The 22,254-nt window shown below is 42.8% G+C and overlaps 1 protein-coding gene across 4 annotated transcripts in view; it reads right to left on the minus strand.

The window, feature by feature from the left end:
- Nucleotides 1–7,064: 7,064 nt before the first annotated feature.
- LOC308386169 (protein NLRC3-like) overlaps nt 7,065–22,254 on the minus strand; it is a 33,042-nt gene continuing 17,852 nt past the window's right edge. For 3 of the 4 annotated variants that reach the window (XM_080865516.1, XM_080865515.1, XM_080865517.1), the window contains 7 exons: nt 14,491–14,664; nt 12,128–12,301; nt 10,642–10,815; nt 10,210–10,383; nt 9,029–9,202; nt 8,776–8,951; nt 7,065–8,640 (listed from right to left, as the gene is read on the minus strand). In XM_080865516.1, the coding sequence (XP_080721642.1) occupies nt 8,789–8,951; nt 9,029–9,202; nt 10,210–10,383; nt 10,642–10,815; nt 12,128–12,301; nt 14,491–14,664 (1,033 nt within the window). In that variant the 3' untranslated portion in view covers nt 7,065–8,640; nt 8,776–8,788. Of the gene's footprint in view, nt 8,641–8,775; nt 8,952–9,028; nt 9,203–10,209; nt 10,384–10,641; nt 10,816–12,127; nt 12,302–14,490; nt 14,665–22,254 lie in introns of those variants that run through there. The other variant, XR_013969742.1, reaches the window with a different exon arrangement.

The raw sequence follows: 22,254 nt of genomic DNA on the forward strand, positions 1-22,254 counted from the left end.
GGATGGGCGTGAGGTTCTGGGGGCGCTCCGTCTCTGGGCTGGGACCCGGACCGGGCCTCGGGGGCTTGGGTCCTGGTTGGTGTGTTGCCGGGGTTGTGGGCGGGTGGGTGCATGGGGGCCCAGCCCTGGAGCAGGGTGCCGCCTCAATTTTATCCCACAACTTAGACATTCACATTACTCACACTCTCATTACACATACATATAGGATCTTGGGGGTGGGCACGATACACGGAGTCCAAAGTACCATCAGGGTGTACACCCCACCCCTGGCGTCGTTGCCCACCTCTCAATTTTAAATACACGTAGACATTGAGGGCTAGCAGGAGGGACCATGCGCTTACCTGCTGCTCTCTGGCAGGTAGCTCCAAGCCCTCCTGGGTTTTAAATGCACCTTAAAACACACATGCATCAACACTACAATGAGCGGCTGGAGGGAGGTTTGGAGTCTTCTCTCACCCCCATTCTCTGCGACCTGCTGGAGCAGGGGGGTTAGGAGGAGGAGTTGGCCGTCCGACTGCGGTCTGGAGTGTGGAGCCTTCCTGCTGCTGCGGAGTCGGGGCGGTCTGCCTCCCCCCACCGCAGGGAAAAGGGAAACACCACCTGGGTCTGGGTGCAGTTCCCCCCTCCAGGGGCGGGGGCACCTAGACCCGGTTTGTAGAGTACGCTTGGGGAGTGTGATCGTGTGTACAACGTCTCTTTATGTCTGTCTCCACATTGGTTGAGTGTGGAGTAAGTGCATATGAGAGCATGAGGGTGGGAATGGATGTTTGTATCTGTGTGTGCCTGTATGTCTGTGTCTATATGTCAGGTTGGGTGTCAGGCGCCACCTCTCTGGGGACAGCTCAGGACCTCCAAGGTTTGGAGGCCTATCTCCCCCTACCACCACTCCCCCTGCCAGTGGCGGACCCCCTCAGACATCGGTGCGTTGGTGGTTCTTTGTGTCCGGGGGTGGGCGTCCAGGTACACACCGGCTCACTCCTTGGCGGCCGCTTATCGGGGCCTGGAGCCTGGGGCTCGCTCGGGCCACTTCGGAGGTGGGGTGCCCCTGGCCTCTCGGCCTGGGGCTCGGTCACTCAGGCGCAGCTGGCTGCCGGCGGAGCTCACGGGCGCGTCACTGCAACTCCCCCTGGCTTCTGCTCCGCGGCTGCTGAGTGAGCCCTCATCTGGGACTCTCCTCAGCTCTTTCCGGGACAGTGGCGCGGCTGCCCCTCTGTTGGTCTTCCTTGGTCTCTTGTGTTCTGGGGGCCTCTGGATGTCTGGAGTTTTGATCTCCTCCATACCTGCTTCATGCCCTGGAGGACGGGGCTGTGGCCCCCCCACACCCTCTAGCAGATTATTACATGAAGGAACCTTTTAAAAAACAAAAAACAAGCGCGTCCATGCTCACAGGTGTACACACGGGTGATCACACCCACAAACTACACCCTTTTTGGCTCCTACCTCAAAGCACACTATGTTCTGTTGATCTTATGTGCTGCACAATAATGTTTAACATTTAGTATTTACTGTCATATTCCCATATATCATTGTGATGTTGTTTATTCTATTACTCTTGTTCTCTTCTGCTTGCTTTCTTTTTTCTTTCTCAGCAGGTGACCCAGGTGATTGATATATGCATTTTTTTTTCTCTGCCCGTTCTGTTGGTTTTTGTCTTTTGCCCTTCTCCCCCGTCCCTCTTCTCAGCTGTTTCTCTTTCCCTCTTTCTTTCTCCCCTTCTTTCCCCCAGTCAAGTCTGTCCCGTATTCAGTAAGTGAAAATAAAATAAACAATAAAAGGTGAATCAAATGGACCATTACGGCAAGGCTGGGATGGTCAGTTTGGTAAAGTAAATCCGTTGGGCATCTTTCTTTGCCTTTAGAAAACAATTCTGATGGCAAAAGAGCCAAACGGGACAGGCAAAAAAAATAAATAAAAAAAATAAAAAAAATAAGAACAACCCCAGGTTTCTCTTGAGCACTGTAGCCAGGCTGACAAAAAGTCAGAGCTCTTTTGAGCCAACAATCCCTTTAACGTTAACTAGTAATGACTTCATGAACTTCTTCACAAATAAAATTTTTATCATTAGAGAAAAAATTACCAATAATCATCCCACAGATGTAATATTATCTACAGCTACTCTTAGTACCATCGATGTTAAGTTAGACTCTTTTTCTCCAATTGATCTTTCTGAGTTAGCTTCAATAATTACTTCCTCCAAACCATCAACGTGTCTTTTAGACCCCATTCCTACAAAACTGCTCAAAGAAGTCCTGCCATTAATTAATTCTTCGATCTTAAATATGATCAACCTATCTCTAATGATCGGCTATGTACCACAGGCCTTCAAGCTAGCTGTAGTTAAACCTTTACTCAAAAAGCCATGTCTAGACCCAGCAGTCTTAGCTAATTATAGGCCAATCTCCAACCTTCCTTTCATATCAAAAATCCTTGAAAGAGTAGTTGTCAAACAGCTAACAGATCATCTGCAGAGGAATGGTTTATTTGAAGAGTGTCAGTCAGGTTTCAGAGCTCATCACAGCACAGAAACAGCTTTAGTGAAGGTTACAAATGATCTTCTTATGGCCTCTGACAGTGGACTCATCTCTGTGCTTGTCCTGCTAGACCTTAGTGCAGCATTCGATACTGTCGACCATAATATCCTATTAGAGCGATTAGAACATGCTGTAGGTATTACAGGTACTGCACTGCAGTGGTTTGTATCATATCTATCTAATAGACTCCAATTTGTTCATGTAAATGGAGAGTCCTCTTCACACACTGAGGTTAATTATGGAGTTCCACAAGGTTCAGTGCTAGGACCAATTCTGTTTACATTATACATGCTTCCCTTAGGCAGCATCATTAGAAGACATAGCATACATTTTCACTGCTATGCAGATGACACCCAGCTCTATCTGTCCATGAAGCCAGATAACACACACCAATGAGTTAAACTGCAGGAATGTCTTAAAGACATAAAGACCTGGATGGCCGCTAACTTTCTGCTTCTTAATTCAGATAAAACTGAGGTTATTGTACTCGGCCCTGAAAAGCCTAGAAATATGGTATCTAACCAGATTCTTACTCTGGATGGCATTACCTTGGCCTCCAGTAACGCTGTGAGGAACCTTGGAGTCATTTTTGACCAGGACATGTCCTTCAATGCACATATTAAACAAATATGTAGGACTGCGTTCTTCCATTTGCGCAACATCTCTAAAGTTAGAAATATCCTGTCTCAGAGTGACGCTGGAAAAATAGTTCATGCATTTATTACTTCCAGGCTGGACTACTGTAATTCATTATTATCAGGATGTCCAAAAAACTCACTGAAAAGCCTTCAGCTAATCCAAAATGCTGCAGCAAGAGTACTGACAGGGACTAGAAAGAGAGAGCATATTTCTCCTGTTTTGGCTTCCCATCATTGGCTTCCTGTTAAATCCAGAATTGAATTCAAAATCCTGCTCCTCACATACAAGGCCTTAAATAATCAGGCCCCATCTTATCTTAATGACCTTGTAGTACCATATCACCCTATTAGAGCACTTCGCTCTCGCTCTGCAGGCCTACTTGTTGTTCCTAGAGTATTTAAAAGTAGAATGGGAGGGAGAGCCTTCAGTTTTCAGGCCCCTCTTCTGTGGAACCAGCTTCCAGTTTGGATTCAGGAGACAGACACTATCTCTACTTTTAAGATTAGGCTTAAAACTTTCCTTTTTGCTAAAGCATATAGTTAGGGCTGGACCAGGTGACCCTGAATCCTCCCTTAGTTATGCTGCAATAGACATAGGCTGCCGGGGGATTCCCATGATGCATTGAGTTTTTCCTTTCCAGTCACCTTTCTCACTCACTATGTATTAACAGACCTCTCTGCATTGAATCATATCTGTTATTAACCTCTGTCTCTCTTCCACAGCATGTCTTTTATCCTGTCTTCCTTCTCTCACCCCAACCGGTCGCAGCAGATGGCCGCCCCTCCCTGAGCCTGGTTCTGCCGGAGGTTTCTTCCTGTTAAAAGGGAGTTTTTCCTTCCCACTGTTGCCAAAGTGCTTGCTCATAGGCAGTGTTGGGGAGTAACGGAATACATGTACCGCCGTTACGTATTTAGAATACAAAATATGAGTAACTGTATTCCGTTACAGTTACCGTTTAAAAAGGTGGTATTCAGAATACAGTTACTTTGTTGAAATAAATGGAATACACTGCGGTACTTTCCTGTTTCATTTTGTCGCGGGTCAGGACTGTTTGGGTTTTGTTTGACAGCTACGTTCTTTTGTTCCAGGCGGCAGCGTTACGGTTGCCATGGTTACAGGGCGACGCTCTCTCTCTCTGCGACTGTGTGTTTCCTGGGTGAGAGAGCGCCTTTTCGTTGTTGTTGTTGTTGTGCTAAGCTAACAGGCAGAATGCTACAAGCATAGCTCTAAAGAATGTAGCATCATGTTCAGTGTAGTCTGTGCTGCAGGGAGAATGGACTGCCATACACGTTATGTGTCTGTGAGCGCTAGGAGGGAGAAAAAGGGGAGTGGAAAGGAACGAGCAGTCATCGAGCAAAAACGGGAGCTGGAAGCATGTAAATATAATAATAACCACTGCAGCCAAGAAGAGTGCCTGACGAGCCCAGTTGTAAGTAAGCTATTAAGACTCGACTGTACACTGTGTTCGTGTTTTCCTCCGAAAACAACAAGTTCCGTTGGAGCAGCCTTTCAACGCCTCTCTCTGTCTGTCGCAAGAAAAGTTGACCCACACAACAAAGTAAAGCTATTTTTCGGCTACCAGCCGACAGGGACCCCGCCGTATTATGCTGGGCTTACACTGTGCGATTTTTTCAGTCGCGCGATTCAGCTCCTGCTCAAACTGTACGATTGACTCGCAGGGGTTAGAAGTTCATAGGTCACGATGCAGGGTCTCACAGTATACGGCCTGATGCTCTGATGCAACCTGAGTGCTCACACTGTGCGTCCATAAAATGAAGGTTATAACAGAAATTCTGTCGCTCGCTCTCCCTCTCCGTCTTTCACTCACACAGACACACCACCACCATCAACTTTGCTAAATTGCTAATGAAAAACATTGGTCAGGCAGCTGTGATTGAGCAGCAGTGTCGATCCAACTATTTTCACGGTTGTTGTGGTCGTGATAATTTTGTGAGGCCACATCGAAAGGGCTCGGATGGTTCTACAGGTTGTGCCTCCATCGCTTGTGTCCAGATCACACGCTGCACTGCCGTGCTACGCCGTCTTTTTCGCTGACATTTGTGTTTGCGCGTGCGCAGTGTGGCAAACTGCGGTGACACCCTCACGACCAAGCGATTGATGATCGGGAGCTGGTCGTGAGGTGTCAATCGCTTCTCGTTACCCCACGTATACTACACGATGCACGACGCACGATGAAGGCCAAAATCGGGCCGATCGCCAAAACGATCGCACGACTCAAAAATCGGCTCAAAATGGGCCAAAAATCGCACAGTGTGAGCCCAGCATTAGTCAGAGGTCCCTTTACTACAGTTCGGAGTCGCGGACCTTCAGTAATAGTAATAAATCACACAGCAACAGTACATTCACGTTGTTGTAAAAAGCATGATAATATTGTAGCGGGTCAGGGCTGTTCGGGGTTCTGCTTGTACAGTTATGTTTTGTGTATGTTGCCATGGTGACGGGTGACGCCCTCTCGCTGCGGCGGTGTGTCCTTCCGGGGTCAGAGGGCGCCCTATGTGTGTTGTGGTTGCCGCGCTGAGCAGTTAGCTAGTGGCAGTGTGTTCTTCTGCAAATGTAATAAACGGCTGTGCTCCCTGGCTAGCTCACGGGAAGCAAGACCAAACGATACCTCCGTCTCCTCCTTGTCTGAACTCGCCACAATATATTAAGTAATCCAAAGTATTCAGAATACGTTACTGTCATTGAGTAACGTAACGGAATAGGTTACAGAATACATTTTGGGGCATGTATTCTGTATTCTGTAATGGAATACATTTTAAAAGTAACCTTCCCAACACTGCTCATAGGGGGTCATATGATTGTTGGGTTTTTCTCTGTATCTATGAAGCGCCTTGAGGCAACTTATGTTGTGATTTGGCGCTATATAAATAAAATTGAATTGAATTGAATTGATGTTGATGTTAATGTGGTCTACTCTGTACTTGTGTTCGGTTCAGCCAGTCATTTCAGTTCAGCCAGTCATCCTATGTTCGGTTCAGCTGCTCGTGATAATAAACACCAGCCTTCACCTACCTGTGAGTCCAGCGTTTGGGTCCTCCTTTCCTCACCCACACAGTACCCACTGACAATTCATCCTCAAGCATCCAGGTAAGTAAATCTCCAAAGGTTGATTCTGCTTATCTGGATGTAGCGTTTTCAGTGGGAGAAACATTTTGTCACTCATCCAAGTGACCTCTTCAGTCTCAGCTGACTGCAAGCTTAACCAATCTTATAAACAGTACATTTGCATAATGACTGAAACCAGCCCAGTGAAGGAACAATGGGCTGGGAGGTCAGTTCCTTCATCAGAATTATGCAAATTCTCATGAGAGCAACAGGACCACTCTCAGCATCGACCAGGTGTGTTTGCTTTTGGAACTGTGTCTTCATTCCACCTACTTCACATACAAGGGTCAGTACTACAGGCAGAAACATGGGTGTGCCATGGGCTCCCTAGTTTCACCCATTGTGGCCAATTTGTACATGGAAGAAGTGGGAAAGAGGGCTTTGTTATCCTACCCTGAAACAACACCAAGCCATTGGTTCAGGCATGTGGATGACACCTGGGTGCATTTTTAAATACATATTTGGCCTTGTATGATAAACATTGTCCATTGGTATCATTTAAGTATAAGAAAAAGAATAAGAATATGAAACCTTGGATAACTAAGGGTCTTGCAAATGCATGTAAAAAGAAAAATAATTTATATAGGAATTATATAACACAGAGAACTAAGAATGCGGAAATGAAATATAAAGTTTATAAAAATAAGTTGGTATTAATATTGAGGAAAGCCAAGAAAGACTACTATAATAAACTTTTTCAGGAAAACAAGAATAATATTAAGGGCATTTGGAATATTTTTAAGGAGGTATTGGGTAACAAGAACACACCCTTAGATCGGCCTAATTATTTTATTAAGAATAATCAAGTTGTCGAAGACAAGACTGAAGTAGTAAATGAATTCAATTCCTTTTTTCTAAATGTTGGACCTAAAGGTCGTTCTACAAAGTATTGACTCAGGGGGCTGAATAATTACGCACACCCCACTTTGTAGTTATTTATTTATAAAAAATGTTTGGAATCATGTATGATTTTCATTCCACTTCTCACCTGTACACCACTTTGTATTGGTCTTTCACATTGAATTCCAATAAAATTGATTCATCTTTGTGGCTGTAATGTGACAAAATGTGGAAAAGTTCAAGGTGGCCGAATACTTTTAACATCCATGTAGATGCTAAAAATGACACATTCCAGATCTTGTTTTAACATATGGCATAGAAAATGAACATTTAAGAATTTTTCTTGAAAACCCTCTCTTGTCTAGTAATTTCCAGATAACATTTAAATTGCCTTGGTAAATCATGCACTTGATGGTGACCTGTGTAATCGGCTTGAAGTTGTTCTGCATTGTTGTTAACAACATTACCACTGAATTCCTGATGAAAGCTCTTAGGGTCCTGTTGATGTTGTATAGTTCTACGCATTCCACTATCGATCTGCATGGTGTTGAGTTTTCCACTCTGGTGTTTCTGCTAATTTCTATCTCTGCCTTTATTGAGCCATATGCCTGTTCATCTTAGCCACTATGATGCCCGACAGGAGCTTCCATGTGGTACTGAAAATCTGAGGCAGGTTATTGGCTGGTAGTTGGATTGGACAGATCCCTTCTGAGGACCCTTGGGGATCAGGACTGCCCACTGTTCGATTAGCTTTTATGGTTGCGTTTAACCATTAGCAGCTACTCTGTGTTGGATGTCTACAACTGTGATGTTACTGGATTCTGTTCAGGGACCTTGCTGTAATCTTCTCCCAGCTCTGCTAGCCACAGGTTGCATCCTTCTCCCATTAGGTCTTCCAGTATTGTTCTGTCTCCAGCCTTGGTGGGGCTTTTCTCATATTGTTCATCTGACACTGAGAGTACACCTTGGATGGTTCAGTGGAGAACATCTTGTTTGTTATAATGGCTTCTATCTCTCTGGTTTACCATTTCAAGTGAATGAGTCTTTGCTTGGCAGTTTCTAAGGCCTCAGGTATTGGCAGCTTGCTGTACCTAGCATTCCTTTTTACATCACATCTTTGTGCAGCTCTGATAGTTGGCTAACTGCCCTCCATGCTACATTGATCTTGGCCTCTAGTTTCATTCTCCATTAAAAGTACTGCTTTTTATCTTGTAGCCAAGCATAGTAGTGATCCCTGCCAACAAGGTGTAGGGTGTAGTTGGTCACGGTAGGGATTTCCCATAATGGTGCATTCACATCTTCTTATAGACCTTACGACTGTAGTTCACTGAATCAAATGAAAGCCTTTATATAAATTTAAATAAAGACATCAAATGACTATCTAAGGGAAGGAAGACAAAATAAAATAATAAGTAATTCTAGGATGTTTGAATATGAACTCAGGGTGGTGATAGGCAGCTTAATGAAGGATGTCTCCTCCTCCATACTCCAGGTTCATGTAAACCTGCATGGATCAAAACAACAAATTACTTTTGGGTCAACTCAGAAATTATTCAAAATAAACATTTGACAAACGACTTTCTGTTGGTGGCTAGTTTTGAAATCTGTCCAAAATAGGCAAGTCTATTACTTTACTGACCTGACCAGAGTCTTTAATGAAGTGCCTTCAGAGACCAAAACATCAGCTTCAGTTCTTCATCAGTTTTCTTTAACTTGTTCAAACTCAGGTCAAGCACTCTTAGGGGACATTGGGTCGAGTTAAGAGCTAAGGACAGATAATCGCAGCCTTTATCTGTAATCTGACAGTCCTTTATCCTGTAGAAGGAAAGATTTTTATTTAACAGTGACTGCTGTTTTTTATAGTCTCCACATAGGGAAAATAGATATTATACCTTAGAGTCTTAAGTCTAAAGTTTTGAGTCGACAATCCAATCGACAGAAGCTTTACTCCTGAATCTTGTAGTTTGTTGTGACTCAGGTCTAGCTCTCTCAGATAGGTGGGATTCGACTTTAGAGCTGAAGCCAAAGAAGCACAGCCATTTTCCATAATCAGACAGTCCTTCAGCCTATGGAAATATAAAAAAAAAAAATACAATAAAGCGCAGTTCACCTTTCATGCCCTCACTCTTTCGCGGATTTTTTGTGCATTTTTGCATACTTTTTTTTTTTAAACAGCGCATTGTGTTCTGCGACGTGATAGGCTATAGATCACTGTCAATCAATCTCATTCCGCGTCTCCTGTACAATACAGAATGCGTTATGCTTGTCAAAGTTACATAAATCTTTGATCGCTACTGAAGTACCGTACTATATATTTGTAGGTTTTCTCTCCAACAAACACAACAATGTCGACGAAACATTTTGCACCATCAAAGGCACCTGTGGTAGCACCCAAAAGGCAGAGGAAGATGATAACCATCGAACAAAAAGTAGGACTTCTGGAAATGTTAAGGGAAGGTAGAAGTTACCGTATTTTTCAGACTATAAGGCACACTGGAGTATAAGACGAAACAAAAACAGTCAGAGAAGTCAAACTTTACTCAATTCATTCTTCTTGCTTCCTCTACTTCCCTACCATTGATTCATTAATATTGAATTCTCTCTCAGCTACACTCTTCCCATGTTCTGGAAATGAAAACAGGGATTGAGCTTTTGTTTAATTCTATAATACTGGACCTATTCTTCTACGAAGGTTTGAACTTTGAGAATGTTTAAACAAGAGAGAAAAGTGTGAAAATGGTCATGCCTGTCTGAGAAATGTGTAGGGATTTTACAGCATTACAGCATCTATAATAATTGTAAGAAATAAAGCTGACTACTTTGCAGGCTATTTTTAGAATGTAACTCCCGGGATAAATGAGGGACCATTGTAATGGATTGCGCAGCAGTAAGTGATATATATATATATATATATATGTGTGTGTGTGTGTGTGTGTGTGTGTGTGTGTGTGTGTGTGAGTGTGTGTGTGTGTGTATATGTGTGTGTGTATGTATGTATATATATGTATATATATATGCAAAATAATTATTCCTGGGTTTCAGACTCTGCAAAAGGAGAAATTTGATTTTTTACCTTAAAGTCGTCAGGCTACAATTTCGATTCTCCAGCCCAGCAGACAGAAGTTTTACTCCTGAGTCATGCAATTTGTTGTGGCTCAAGTCTAGCTCTGTCAGACAGGAAGAGACTGACTTCAGAACTGAGCCCAGAAATGTACAGCAGCTTCCTGGTAGTTCACAGTGAGTAAGTCTGAAATTACAGTACATTTATTTACAATTCAGTCACAAAATTTTGCTCGTCATGTAATGTTACTGGCAGTAGTCCTGACTTTTTTAATTGTCTGGTGAGTCTGAGAATAGACAAGTCACTGCAGAACAATTTGAAGAATTATTATTAATTCTTTACATTTAGAATTATTGAATAAAGGTTACTATAAAGGAGACCTTTATAGTAAACCTAGATTACTTTGGATGAGATTATAGATATGTGACACTGTCAAACACAGACCTCAAGGTTTCCAGTCTACATTTTGGACTTTCTAGTCCAGCTGAAAGCTGCTCCACTCCTGATTCCTGTAGCTCGTTTTGACTCAGGTCCAACTCTTTCAGATAGCACAAATTGTACTTCAGAGCTGAACCTAAATGAACACAGCTGATCTCTGACAAACTGCAGGACCTTAGTCTGAGTTTATAAAAGAAAAAAAAGGAAAAAATATCAAAAACACAACAACAAATTTTTCTAAGTAAATATTTTTCAAAAAGGTTCTTTTGACATGAAATCTCACCAGATATCGATAACAACGCATCCAATTCACACATGAAAAGATACCAAAACTGAAAATCTTAGAAATATGGTATCTAACTAGAGTCTTACTCTGGATGGCATTACCTGTGCCTCCAGTAATGCTATGAGGAACCTTGGATTCATTTTTGACCAGGATATGTCCTTCAACGCACATACTAAACAAATATTTAGGACTGCTTTCTTAACAGGCCCCTTATTTTATCTTAATGACCTTATATTACCATATCAACCTATTAGAGCACTCCGCTCTCACACTGCAGGCTTACTTGTTGTTCATAGAGTATTTAAAAGTAGAATGGGAGGCAGAGCCTTCAGTTTTCAGCCTTCAGTTTTCAGGCCCCTCTTCTGTGGAACCAGCTTCCAGTTTGGATTCAGGAGACAGACACTATCTCTACTTTTAAGATTAGGCTTCAAAATTTCCTTTGTTTTCCTTTTGCTAAAGCATATAGTTAGAGCTGGATCAGGTGACCCTGAATCCTCCATTAGTTATGCTGCAATAGGTGTAGGCTGTTGGAGGATTTCCATGCTGCACTGGGTGTTTCTTCTGGACTCACCCTTCTCTCTCCCAATATGTGTTAATAGACCTATCGGCATTGAATAATTAGTTTTTATAAATTTCTGTCTCTCTTCCACAGCATGTCTGTAAAGTCTTTCTTCCCTTTCCCCAACCAGTTGCAGAAGATGATTCTTTTGCTGTTGAAAGGGACTTTTTCGTTTATACTGTCACCAACGTGTTTGTTTAGGGGGTTATATGATCGTTGGGGTTTTTTCCCCTCTGCATGTATTATTGTAGCTTCTAGCTTACAATATAAAACTCTTGTTTTGATTTGGTGCTGTGTAAATAAAAGTGCATTGAATTGAATTGCATGTGTTTATTATTATTTGTTTGTTTATTTATTTATGTTAAGGTTAAATCTTGCTTTTTTCCGCCTTTCTTCTTGTTTGATGCTTTTGGGCAATTTGAAGAAACTGTGAATAATACTTTACATTTTAAAGCCAGCCAGCTATTGTCAACTAATACATTCATATGATAGAGTCTTCCAAAAAGACACAAACTTTTGCCAGCATGTGCATCAAATTCCAGGCTTTTGGTTTTGGGTATACAGTACCTCTTAGTTACCATTTTAGAAATCAAATAAAATTATTTCATGCATATCATTAAAAAAAATATCTAAATATTGTTTCAGACCTCAAAGTCTCTAGTCTCCAGTCAGGACTCTGTAATCCAGCAGAAAGTCCTGCCACTCCTACATCATGCAGGTTGTTTCTGCTCAGGTCCAGTTCTCTCAGGTGGGAGGGGTTAGACTTCAGCGCTGAGACCAGAGAATCACAACTGATCTCTGTTAGTCCACAGTTAGCAAGTCTGTTGTTACAGAATAATACCAAGCAGAAAAGGTTAACATTATTATCATGTAAAATTACTCAAATATGCTTCACTGATCAGTAATAGAAGTTGATCTATATATTGTAACAAATGTACAACAAATAAATTGAGGACTTTTTTTGTATATTTGCCTGCACAATTTCAAGAAGAATACTACTCACAGCACAAAAAGTAATGTACTTTCAAACCAAAACTAGAAACTATTAAAAGTAATTTGAAGTGCATCCAGAAAATATTCACAGGGCTTTACTTTTTCCAGCAGTGCAGTCGGTTTTGGGGGAATTGCCAGGAGAGGATGGTAGACAGCTGGTAACCTTGGTTTAATCATGCCTGCCCTATTTAAGCAGTACGTCGGGACTCAAATGAGTGGAGAGTTGGAGGAGAGAACCAGCAGCAGCAATGACAGCAACAATGTGCTGGTGGTGGCAACATCACCTGGCAGCCACCCACACAGTGGTTGCTGCGGCTGTTGCCCTTGCCGGTGGGAGTGGGCCCAGGTAGCAGCTCTCAGCTTCCCTGTGACACCGAGGATATCCTTTGAGTAAGTGTACTGAGCAAGGATGATCAAGGGAGGTCAAGAGCTAGTAACCATTGTTCAATCATGCCTTCCCTGTTTAAGCAGCACGCCAAGACTCAGAAGTAGAGTGTGGGAGGAGACGAGCAGCAGCAGCAATGACAGCAACAACAACGTGCCGGTTGTGGAAACATCATGTTTTCGACATTTCTGTGGTTTTTCTGCAGCAATGGCTACATTGCTGCTGGATTATAATCAATTAACCTATCCCCACAAGCTGCATGTCTTTGGACGGTGGGAGGAAGCCGGAGTACCCGGAGAGAACCCACGCAAACACGGGGAGAACATGCAAACTCCACACAGAAAGACCCCGGCCTGATGGTGGAATTGAACTCAGGACCTTCTTGCTGTGCGGCAACAGTGCTAACCACCGTGCCACCGTGCTGCCCTGTATACAGTTTATTTATTTTATTTTATTTAATTTACACAATAAAAAATAAATAAACTGTATACAGTTTATTTATTTTTTATTGTGTAAATTAAATTTTTGTAAAACTAAGGTTCCATGTGTCACTGTTGAAGTGGGGCATTAATCAGTGTGATGCCACTTGTAAACATGTTGCATGTGTGGGGTTTCCCAGCCAGAGCTGCATGGACTCCACACTGGTGAGGCACACTTTCTGTAGCTCCCCTCCCTGTACTAAATTGTACATTTAAATTTGTTGTATTTTTCTTTGCTAAGTATTAGTTCTTATGGCTAAAAGCTCCCAAAGTGTTTTTGATTGCTTTGAACGAGACAAATAGTAATTGGAACTTCATTTTATCTGTTACACCATCCGTTTATGTGGTCCTTACTTGTGCTAAACAGGGATGAGGAGAGGCCTGCTGTTGCTGTGTGACACTGATTTTGCTGCTGCACTTTGTCTTGTATAGTAAATGTATAGGTTTTGTTTTATGTGTATAATGAGTTCATGACCTGAGGCTGCACACTGAATAGTATTTTCAGCCATGTTGAGAAAAGTTAAAGTTGTTTGAATATGTATTGTGTAATTGATCCATCTTAGTGGGGATTTAAATATTACAAGTTATTATTAGTGGCTTCATATTTGTCTCTGTTTTACCCCACTATAACATTTGATTTTAAAGTGGCTGTTGGGAGAATCCACACCGTTGTTTTGATAGATTGTATTTTCTTTTATATATTGTAAGCAGAGCTGCATGGACTCCACACTGGGATGAGGAGAGGCCTGCTGTTGCTGAGTGACACTGATTTTGCTGCTGCACTTTGTCTTTTAGAAATAAATCCAGTTTCCAGCCAGTCTGTGTCTGTCGTCACAACGCAGTCAACCATTTGAAATCTGCTACACCAAGCTTGTAACATTATACCCAAGAGGGCCTGAGGCTGTAATTGCTGCCAAAGGTGCTTCAACAAAGTATATAGAATTTTGAGGTGAAAAAATGAATTTAATCACTTTTGGAATGTAAGATGACAAAATGTGCAAGTGAAGCACTGTGAATACTTTCTGGATACACTATGTTTTAAACTTGAAAGTCGTAAACACAGGTTTCCACACAGCCCCAAATCACCACTAAAAAGTTATTTGTGACTAAAAGTTGTGATTTATGAGGTTCAAAAGGCAAAAATTAAACTAACACCAGTGTTTTAAGTCGACAGTTTGGACTCTCCAGTCCAGTAGACAGCTGCTTCAGTCTTGAATCCTGCAGTTTACTTCCTGTCAGGTCAAGCTCCGTCAGGTGGGAGGGGTCAGACTTCAGGGCAGAGGCCACAACTTTGTAGTGAGTCTCTGACAGCCAACATTCAGAAAGTCTGAGATTAAAGAAACAATGGAAGTCAGGGATTTATCCTAAATACTAAGGACAGAAAACAAAAATGGCAATCACTGTAAATGGAAAGTTAAAAAAGTGCACTGTGGAGCACTCATAGCTGTTGAGTCATATTTATCTCATGGAAGACCAAAGTGAGTGGATGTCAACGGACACCTACCTACCCACTGTGGCCTCTCACGGTCATGTTTGTTAGTACATTAATAATAAAAAATACACATTATAAAGGATAAGTGGAAGAGAATGAATGGATGGAACATCATAAAGGTAATTGAGGCCCTTAAGGCTGGTAAGGGCTGGTATAAGGCTGGTAAGGGACTTATACTACAATAGAATAGAATAGAATAGAATAGAATAGAATAGCCAACTTATTATCATTTAGTGCATACACCGGTTACTGCAGGTTAGAACGAAATTTCAGTGCATTTATGTGCAATTAATAGCATGCACAGCAACTATGAAATCGTGATGAAAAACAAAGAAGAGTAAATAAGTTATGAAATAACGAAGTTTGTTAAAAATCAGTCAAAGGAAAGCAGACATTGTGAAGGATTTGTCTTGGGACACATGAGGCTGAGAGAATCTTTTTACTGTCATATGCTAAAAATACAATAAGTATTATATGCTGTCCCTTTCAGTGAAAATAAAGCAATCTAACTATTCACACAGACAGACACCATGTCCAGCTGGTTAGCCACAGGATCTCTGGTCGTCATTCTCAACCACCTTTGGGGATGTATCCCATTTTGAACTCAGAACTTGCCAAGCAAAGACTTCAAAGACCAAGTAAAGACTAAGGCCTCAGGTATGGGAAGCTTGCTATACTTCTTAGGCATCCCTGTCTTCATCACACCTTTCTGCAGCACTAGTAGTTGGCTAACTTCCCTTTGTGTTGCCTTTATCTTGGCCTCTAGTCTCTTACTCCATGGAGGGTACCGCTCGTTGTGGCTGTTGATCTTGTAGCCAAGCATCTCAGTGATCACTGCTGCCGTGGTGTAGATTAATTGGTTGGTTTTGGTGATGGTCGCTGTAGGATTTTTTAGTAGACCTTCAAAGGACACTTCCTACAGTCTTGGTAATCAGCCATGGAGGGCCCAGGTTTCCAGCTTAGTTATAATCCTGCTCTCACACTCAACACCTTCAATGCCCAAATGTTCTTGGGACTTGGTACCCAATCTCAGAGGGTGGGGATAATGACATCGCCCCGCTTACTTGACATCCTGGCTCCCCCTTGCCAGGTGTTAAAGATTCCATGGGTCCCACATACTCTTCATGTTATATCTTCCTATTCTCATTCCTTGACCCCTTTATGCTTACTTGTTCCAGTAGCCAGGACACCAGGACACCTGACATGTAACTTGTTAACCCAGACAATATCCAAGCCTGGCTTCAGTTATATATATCTCACACATATCCGAGATAGGCATGGGAATTAGAGGGGCCTAGCCTGGGGACCCTTACTGGATACATATGCTCTAGTCAAGAGTGCGACCCCCACTGCTTTATTTAATTATTTTTCTTAATCAGAATCAGAAAAGGAATACTTTATTTATCCCAAAGGATTTTAAAGGTTACAGCAGGCAGCTCGCTAATGGCGCATGCACACTTACAAAGGAACCTTCTGACCAAGCTTTACTCAAACATCACATTGGGAAGACATGTCAGAGAGGTAGGCTAATAGGAAAAAAACAACAAAAATACATAACATGAGGTCAGAAGAGAAGAAAAAAAAAACTCCACTAAGACTGAGCTCCTAATGGGAGAACAGTTTGAGAACAGAAACGGTGCGTTGGTGGTTCTTTGTGTCTGGGGGTGGGCGTCCGGGTACACACCGGCTCACTCCTTGGCGGCCGCTTATCGGGGCCTGGAGCCTGGGGCTCGCTCGGGCCACTTCGGAGGTGGGGTGCCCCCGGCCTCTCGGCCTGGGGCTCGGTCACTCAGGCACAGCTGGCTGCCGGCGGAGCTCACGGGTGCGTCACTGCAACTCCCCCTGGCTTCTGCTCCGCGGCTGCTGAGTGACCCCTCATCTGGGACTCTCCTCAGCTCTTACTGGGACAGTGGCGCGGCTGCCCCTCTGTTGGTCTTCCTTGGTCTCTTGTGTTCTGGGGGCCTCTGGATGTCTGGAGTTTTGATCTCCTCCATACCTGCTTCATACCCTGGAGGACGGGGCTGTGGCTCCCCACACTCCCTAGCAGATCGTTACATGGAGAAACCTTTGGAATGCAAGCATGCTGATCCACACAGGTATGCACACAGGTGTACCAACGGGTATTCACAGACGCGGACTACAGCTTTCTTGGCTGCTGCCTCAAAGCACATTGTGCGCTGTCTATCTTGCGTGCTGCACAATATCGTTTATTATTTAGTATCTACTGATATCTACTGCTAGCTAGTTTATTGTGATGCTGCCATTTTTTTTTTTAGTATGTTGCTCTTTGTTGTTTGCTTTCTCTTCTGTTTTTTTTCTCCATACAGGTGACCCAGGTGTTTTGTTTTCTTTGTTTGTTTGTTTGTTTGTTTGTTTGTTTTGTTTTTTCTTTCTTCCCCCCCTTCTCACCGTCTCTTCTCCCCTTTGGTTTTCTTTCTCTCCCTCTCTTTCTTTCATTCTTTCCCCCTGTCCTATCCCACAGTCATGTCTGTCCCGTTTGTAGCAACTGAAAATAAAATAAATTCATAATTATAATAAAGGTCAATCAAATGGACCAATATGGCAAGGCCATGATGATCCACTTGGTAAAATAAATCCGCTTGGCATCTTTCTTGGCCTTAAGACAACAATTCTGATGGCTAAAGATCCAAACGGGACACAAAAAAAAAAAAAAAAAAAAGAGAACAGAAAAAAAACACCCCAGCACAAAAAGCACCTAACTGTCAATACACCATAGAAACACAAGACGGGCAACAGGGGTGGGTAAGGGTAAGAGACAGCCAGTGTAGACAGTGCATCCGGTCCTGCAGCATGTCTGCACTGGTCCAGTTGACCCGCCATCTGCCCCGGGAGGGAACCAAAGCATGGGAGGAGGCGTTAGATTCGGGGGAGTGGGGGTGATAGTGAGGGTGTATCAGTATCAGTGTACATGTTTTGTGCGTGTGCGTGTATCCCATGCTCAGCTGAGAGAAAGTGTCACCACGCCCGGTTAAGCGAAGGTCAACAGTCTCCAGTGGACCCAGGTGGCCTTGAAGGAGGTACAAAGAGTTCTGACAACAATCCTGTTATCATGGAGAATTTTGTTGTTCTAGTCAGCTTCGACCATGGCAAGCCTTCAGCTGGCGCCACTGGGATAGTTGCATGAGCGAAGATGGTGAATGTTTGGGTTTAGTGCGAACAACTGCATCCAATTTTTTACAGTTGGTCTAATGTCCATCACTGGTCCCCAATTCTCTCAATTCCCATTGTTCTTCTCCAAGATCTTATCCATATTGCATTCAAAACACAGTCTGAGTACTCACAGCCCTGCCAATCGTCTATCATGTTGGCCAGCCTTATGGGATTTTGAACAGCTGTAGCCGCTTCTTGTTCTTCAATAAGCCAGGTCCGAGCCAGCTCCAGTCAGCCAGAAATCTGTTATTGTGGTTCCGCATTGGTAGATGTCCTCCATCGAAAGTGTCACCAGACACACGACGCAACCGACCATTGAGTATCCGGCAGCAAACGTGTCTGCAGGACAATCGGACTCTCCCAAGCCCAGGAGAGTGTCAATTCTGTTACGGGACCAGTTGATCAAATCCATAATTATTTAGATTTTAGAGAACAACACTGAGAAACTCCTTCAGGGATATAGTTAGACTGGAACCCATCGCCAGATCGTCCTGTCTCAGGAAAACCAGGGCCATCACATATGTCCCCTTACATCCCGCCCATCACCTGTTTGACCCACTGGCCTTTGGTCAGCGCTTCCAGACTCACAAACAGCTTCTTCCCCTGGCCCATTCGGACTGTAAACAACACTACTAAAGAAAACTTCACAGAGCAAAGCACAACATTCAACTACTCGTTAGCCTCAAGACAAAAACAAAAAACATAACAAGTAATTTACAAAAACAAATTAATGGAAAGGCTGATCAATTCTAAAACAACATTCTTTGAACACATGAAAGTCAGATCAACCTCCAAGATAATGGATGGAAGAACAAAAGATGGAGCGGACACCTCTAAATGTCAAAAATGACACCACAACAGAACTGTCAGATAGAGCAGGGCGATATGGCCAAAAATATTTATCACGATATATATTTGACAATTTGCGATAATGATATAACTGACAATATAATTGATGCGAGACAAAATACAACTCCACAACTTTACTAGCGCAAAAAAAACCCCATCCATTTATTTTCACTTAAACAAGCAGCTGTTTTTTTTATGTGCATTAAAGCTATATAAAAATTTAACAGTGAAAATGCATATTCCTTGCTGAAAGTTTAACCAAAAGGCATTTCCAGTAGAAATGGGCTGACATATCCTGAGCATAACCATATATAATGTCCACTGAAGTTAAAAAGAGGTGCTTTGCTACATTAAACTGCAGTGTGCCAAATAAAAAAGGTCAAATATGTATTTTTCGGACCATAGGGTGCACGGGATTATAAGACACATTAAGCGAAACAAAGCAGTCAGATAAATCAAACTTTATTGAACTCATTCTTCTTGCTTCCTCCACTTCTGTACTATTGATTCATTAATGCTGTATTCTATCACAGCTGCTCTATTCCCATGTTGCAGTATATTAATGGCTAACTTCGTAATGTGGATGGATTATCTCAGTTGTTCTCCTGACTGAAGTTTGGTCCGTTTACAGCATCCTGCCGTGCAATTGCATTTGTCCCTAACCACCAGGAACCCTCACGTTAACTTTTATCGAGGGGAAAAGTGTTAGCGTTGATTCCTCCAGCTTCACTGTTTATGTTATGCTAACATAGCTGTGTCGCTAGCGATCACGTAGCACATCATTATATACCAGCTAGCCCAACTTCAGTAACCCTACAAACGTCACTGCTGTTTAGTTTCCTGTCTTCATGTATGTTGGAAGTGATAGCAGAGCAGTACGTTTGAATTTTTTCAGAAATCTCTCAGTCAGAACATGCTTTATCATGCTTAGGTAACTAGCGAAACTAGCGAGCTAACTTCCGCTAGCTTCCTGCTAACTTCTAACTTCGTTAAATGTAATAAATTCTTTTTTCATGGATGCCTGGATGTAGAGCTGGGCGATAGAACGATAACGATATGTATCGCGATATAACTTTTACTCGATAGAGAAATTAAGCTATCGCGATAGACCTCGCCGCGCTTGTCCTCTTAAAAAAAAAAAAGGTCAGCCAATCCAAATTAAGTAGCGCAGAGCCGAACCAATCACAGCCGCAGCGTCACGTCGCGTGACTTGTTACGTACAGCACAAGTGCCAAGCCGCACGTGTGTTTGTTTGGGAAGCAGCCAGCGGGTAATGGAGCCAGCGCGTAATGGAGGAAATGAGTGTGCCGACTAGAAAAATCAACCGAGCGTGACCTTAAGAGAAAACAGATGATGGTTCCAATGCCGGAGAGATTGTCGAACGGAAGAGCCATAGAAGCTCCGTAGTGTGAAGGTATTTTGGCTATTTCAAGTCTGACAAAAAATAGAGTAGCGTGCACTGTAAATTGTGCCGAAAACAAGTCTGGAAATACAATAAACTGGTGCATGCGTCACACTGTGCGCCACGTTATTGTTTCGGTGAAATGAATTTCTACAATACTGTTACTGTTAATTCTACTCTCTGCAGTGTTTTAAATGCTTACATATATACACAGTTACTGTCCCTCCACACATACGACTCGGTTCTGCTTCTATGCCCCAGCTTTGTTTACTTTTTCCCACCGAGGCTTCTAGACTTCTGATTGGCCAACATTTCTGCACGGTTAGGAATCTAGCGCCACCTGCTGCTTTGGCATGTTCATAGCAGCGTTTTCCTTCATTTCTGCCTTTATGTGTGGACGGGATTATTTTTTAAAACGAAAACGGAAAATCTCAGTTTTCAAAAATACCCGTGTACGTGTGGACGTAGCCTCAGTCTCTGACTGGAAGCGCTGATTCGTCATTCGGCTTTTGTCAGACTAAAGTAACTGTTAAAACTGTTTGAAAAGATAAGCTATACAACAAGGAGAGATTGAGAATTTCCTTTTAGTTCTCAGTTTATTTGATATTGACAAAAGTTAGTCAGTTTTGTCTGTTCTTCTGTAAAACAAACTAAGATTTATTTTTAGAATTAATATTTTGTTTCTAAGTGGATTTGACAATTTAGTCTGTTTCGTTTGTTCTATTTTGAAACTTAAACGCTTTAGCAGCTGCCTTTTGTGTAGTTTGCAATATTTGCCTTTATTTATCTGAAAAAGTCTCATGTTCCTTAAGTACATCTACCCTGTTGAACTTATTATGAGAAATAAATATTTAAATCAAAACAAGCTGCTGATTATTTCACATTTTACTTGTGAGCAACGGCACATTTAAATCTTACAAATATAGTTATTTGGCTTATATCGTGATAGATATCGTTATCGACTGAAATGAAAAAAACATATCGTGATATGAAAAAATCTCATATCGCCCAGCTCTACCTGGATGTCAAACTTCATAGTTACACCTGGTAAAGCAGCAATGCTGATCGTTTTATTAAAGACGAAAGAATTTAGACAGTTTTTAGCTCTCTCAGCTCTCAGCGAAGGCGGTCGCACTTCTCCTCTCCTCCTCACCCTTATCTTCCCTGCTTGCCTCTATGTCCTCGTCTTGTCTTGCGTGCATTACTTTCCCTGGAACAGTCTCTCACTGTCGTTCTCTAAACCTAAAAGACAATTATGGATTTGATCAACTGGTCTCTGAGTGCTATTGACACCCTTTTCTCAACGAGAAGTCGGGGCTCGGGAGAGCCTGAGTGCCCTGGAGGGACTTTCCCTACCGGTTACACGATGGACGGGTGGCAGAACTGGAGGACCGTGTGCCTGGCGGGACTGTCGATCGAGGACGCTGAAGATATCTACCTATTCGGAACCATGATAACAGGGTTCATGCTGATCGGCGTTGGCCTAGCCCTGCTTTATCAGAGAAATAAGAGAGCGGAACCGGCTGTTCAAACCCCCACATGGCTGCCCGCTGGATTCGAAGCGCCGGGACGAGGTGCGACCTCTCACAACGAACGTAATATGGTCAACACCTTGGAGACGCTTACTGCTGCTGTGAAGGCTCAAAACAACACCATTGAGCGTATGAGGGGAAACATCAGAGAGAGGCCTGCTCAAAATGACACCCTTGAGCGACAGTTGGAAAACATCGCGGAACGGATCACTGCAGTTGTGAAGTCTCAGAATCAAAAGACTGACAACACCTTGGAACTGAAGTTTGATACCATCATGGGGAGGCTCGCGGCTCTCCAACGCGAAGTTGAGGGACCAGTCTCAGAGTGCTAAAATTCGAGCTGCTCACAAAACAGAAATCAACAATATTCAACATTCGGACACCACGGCGCCAGCTGCAGGCCCAAGGCTGGAGCCCACCAAAACAACTCCCTGATAACGACTGTGTGATGACTATTCTTCCCGTCCCATG

The sequence above is a fragment of the Rhamphochromis sp. 'chilingali' genome (assembly GCF_963969265.1).
Source record: "Rhamphochromis sp. 'chilingali' genome assembly, chromosome: 18".
Taxonomy (NCBI): Eukaryota; Metazoa; Chordata; class Actinopteri; order Cichliformes; family Cichlidae; genus Rhamphochromis; species Rhamphochromis sp. 'chilingali'.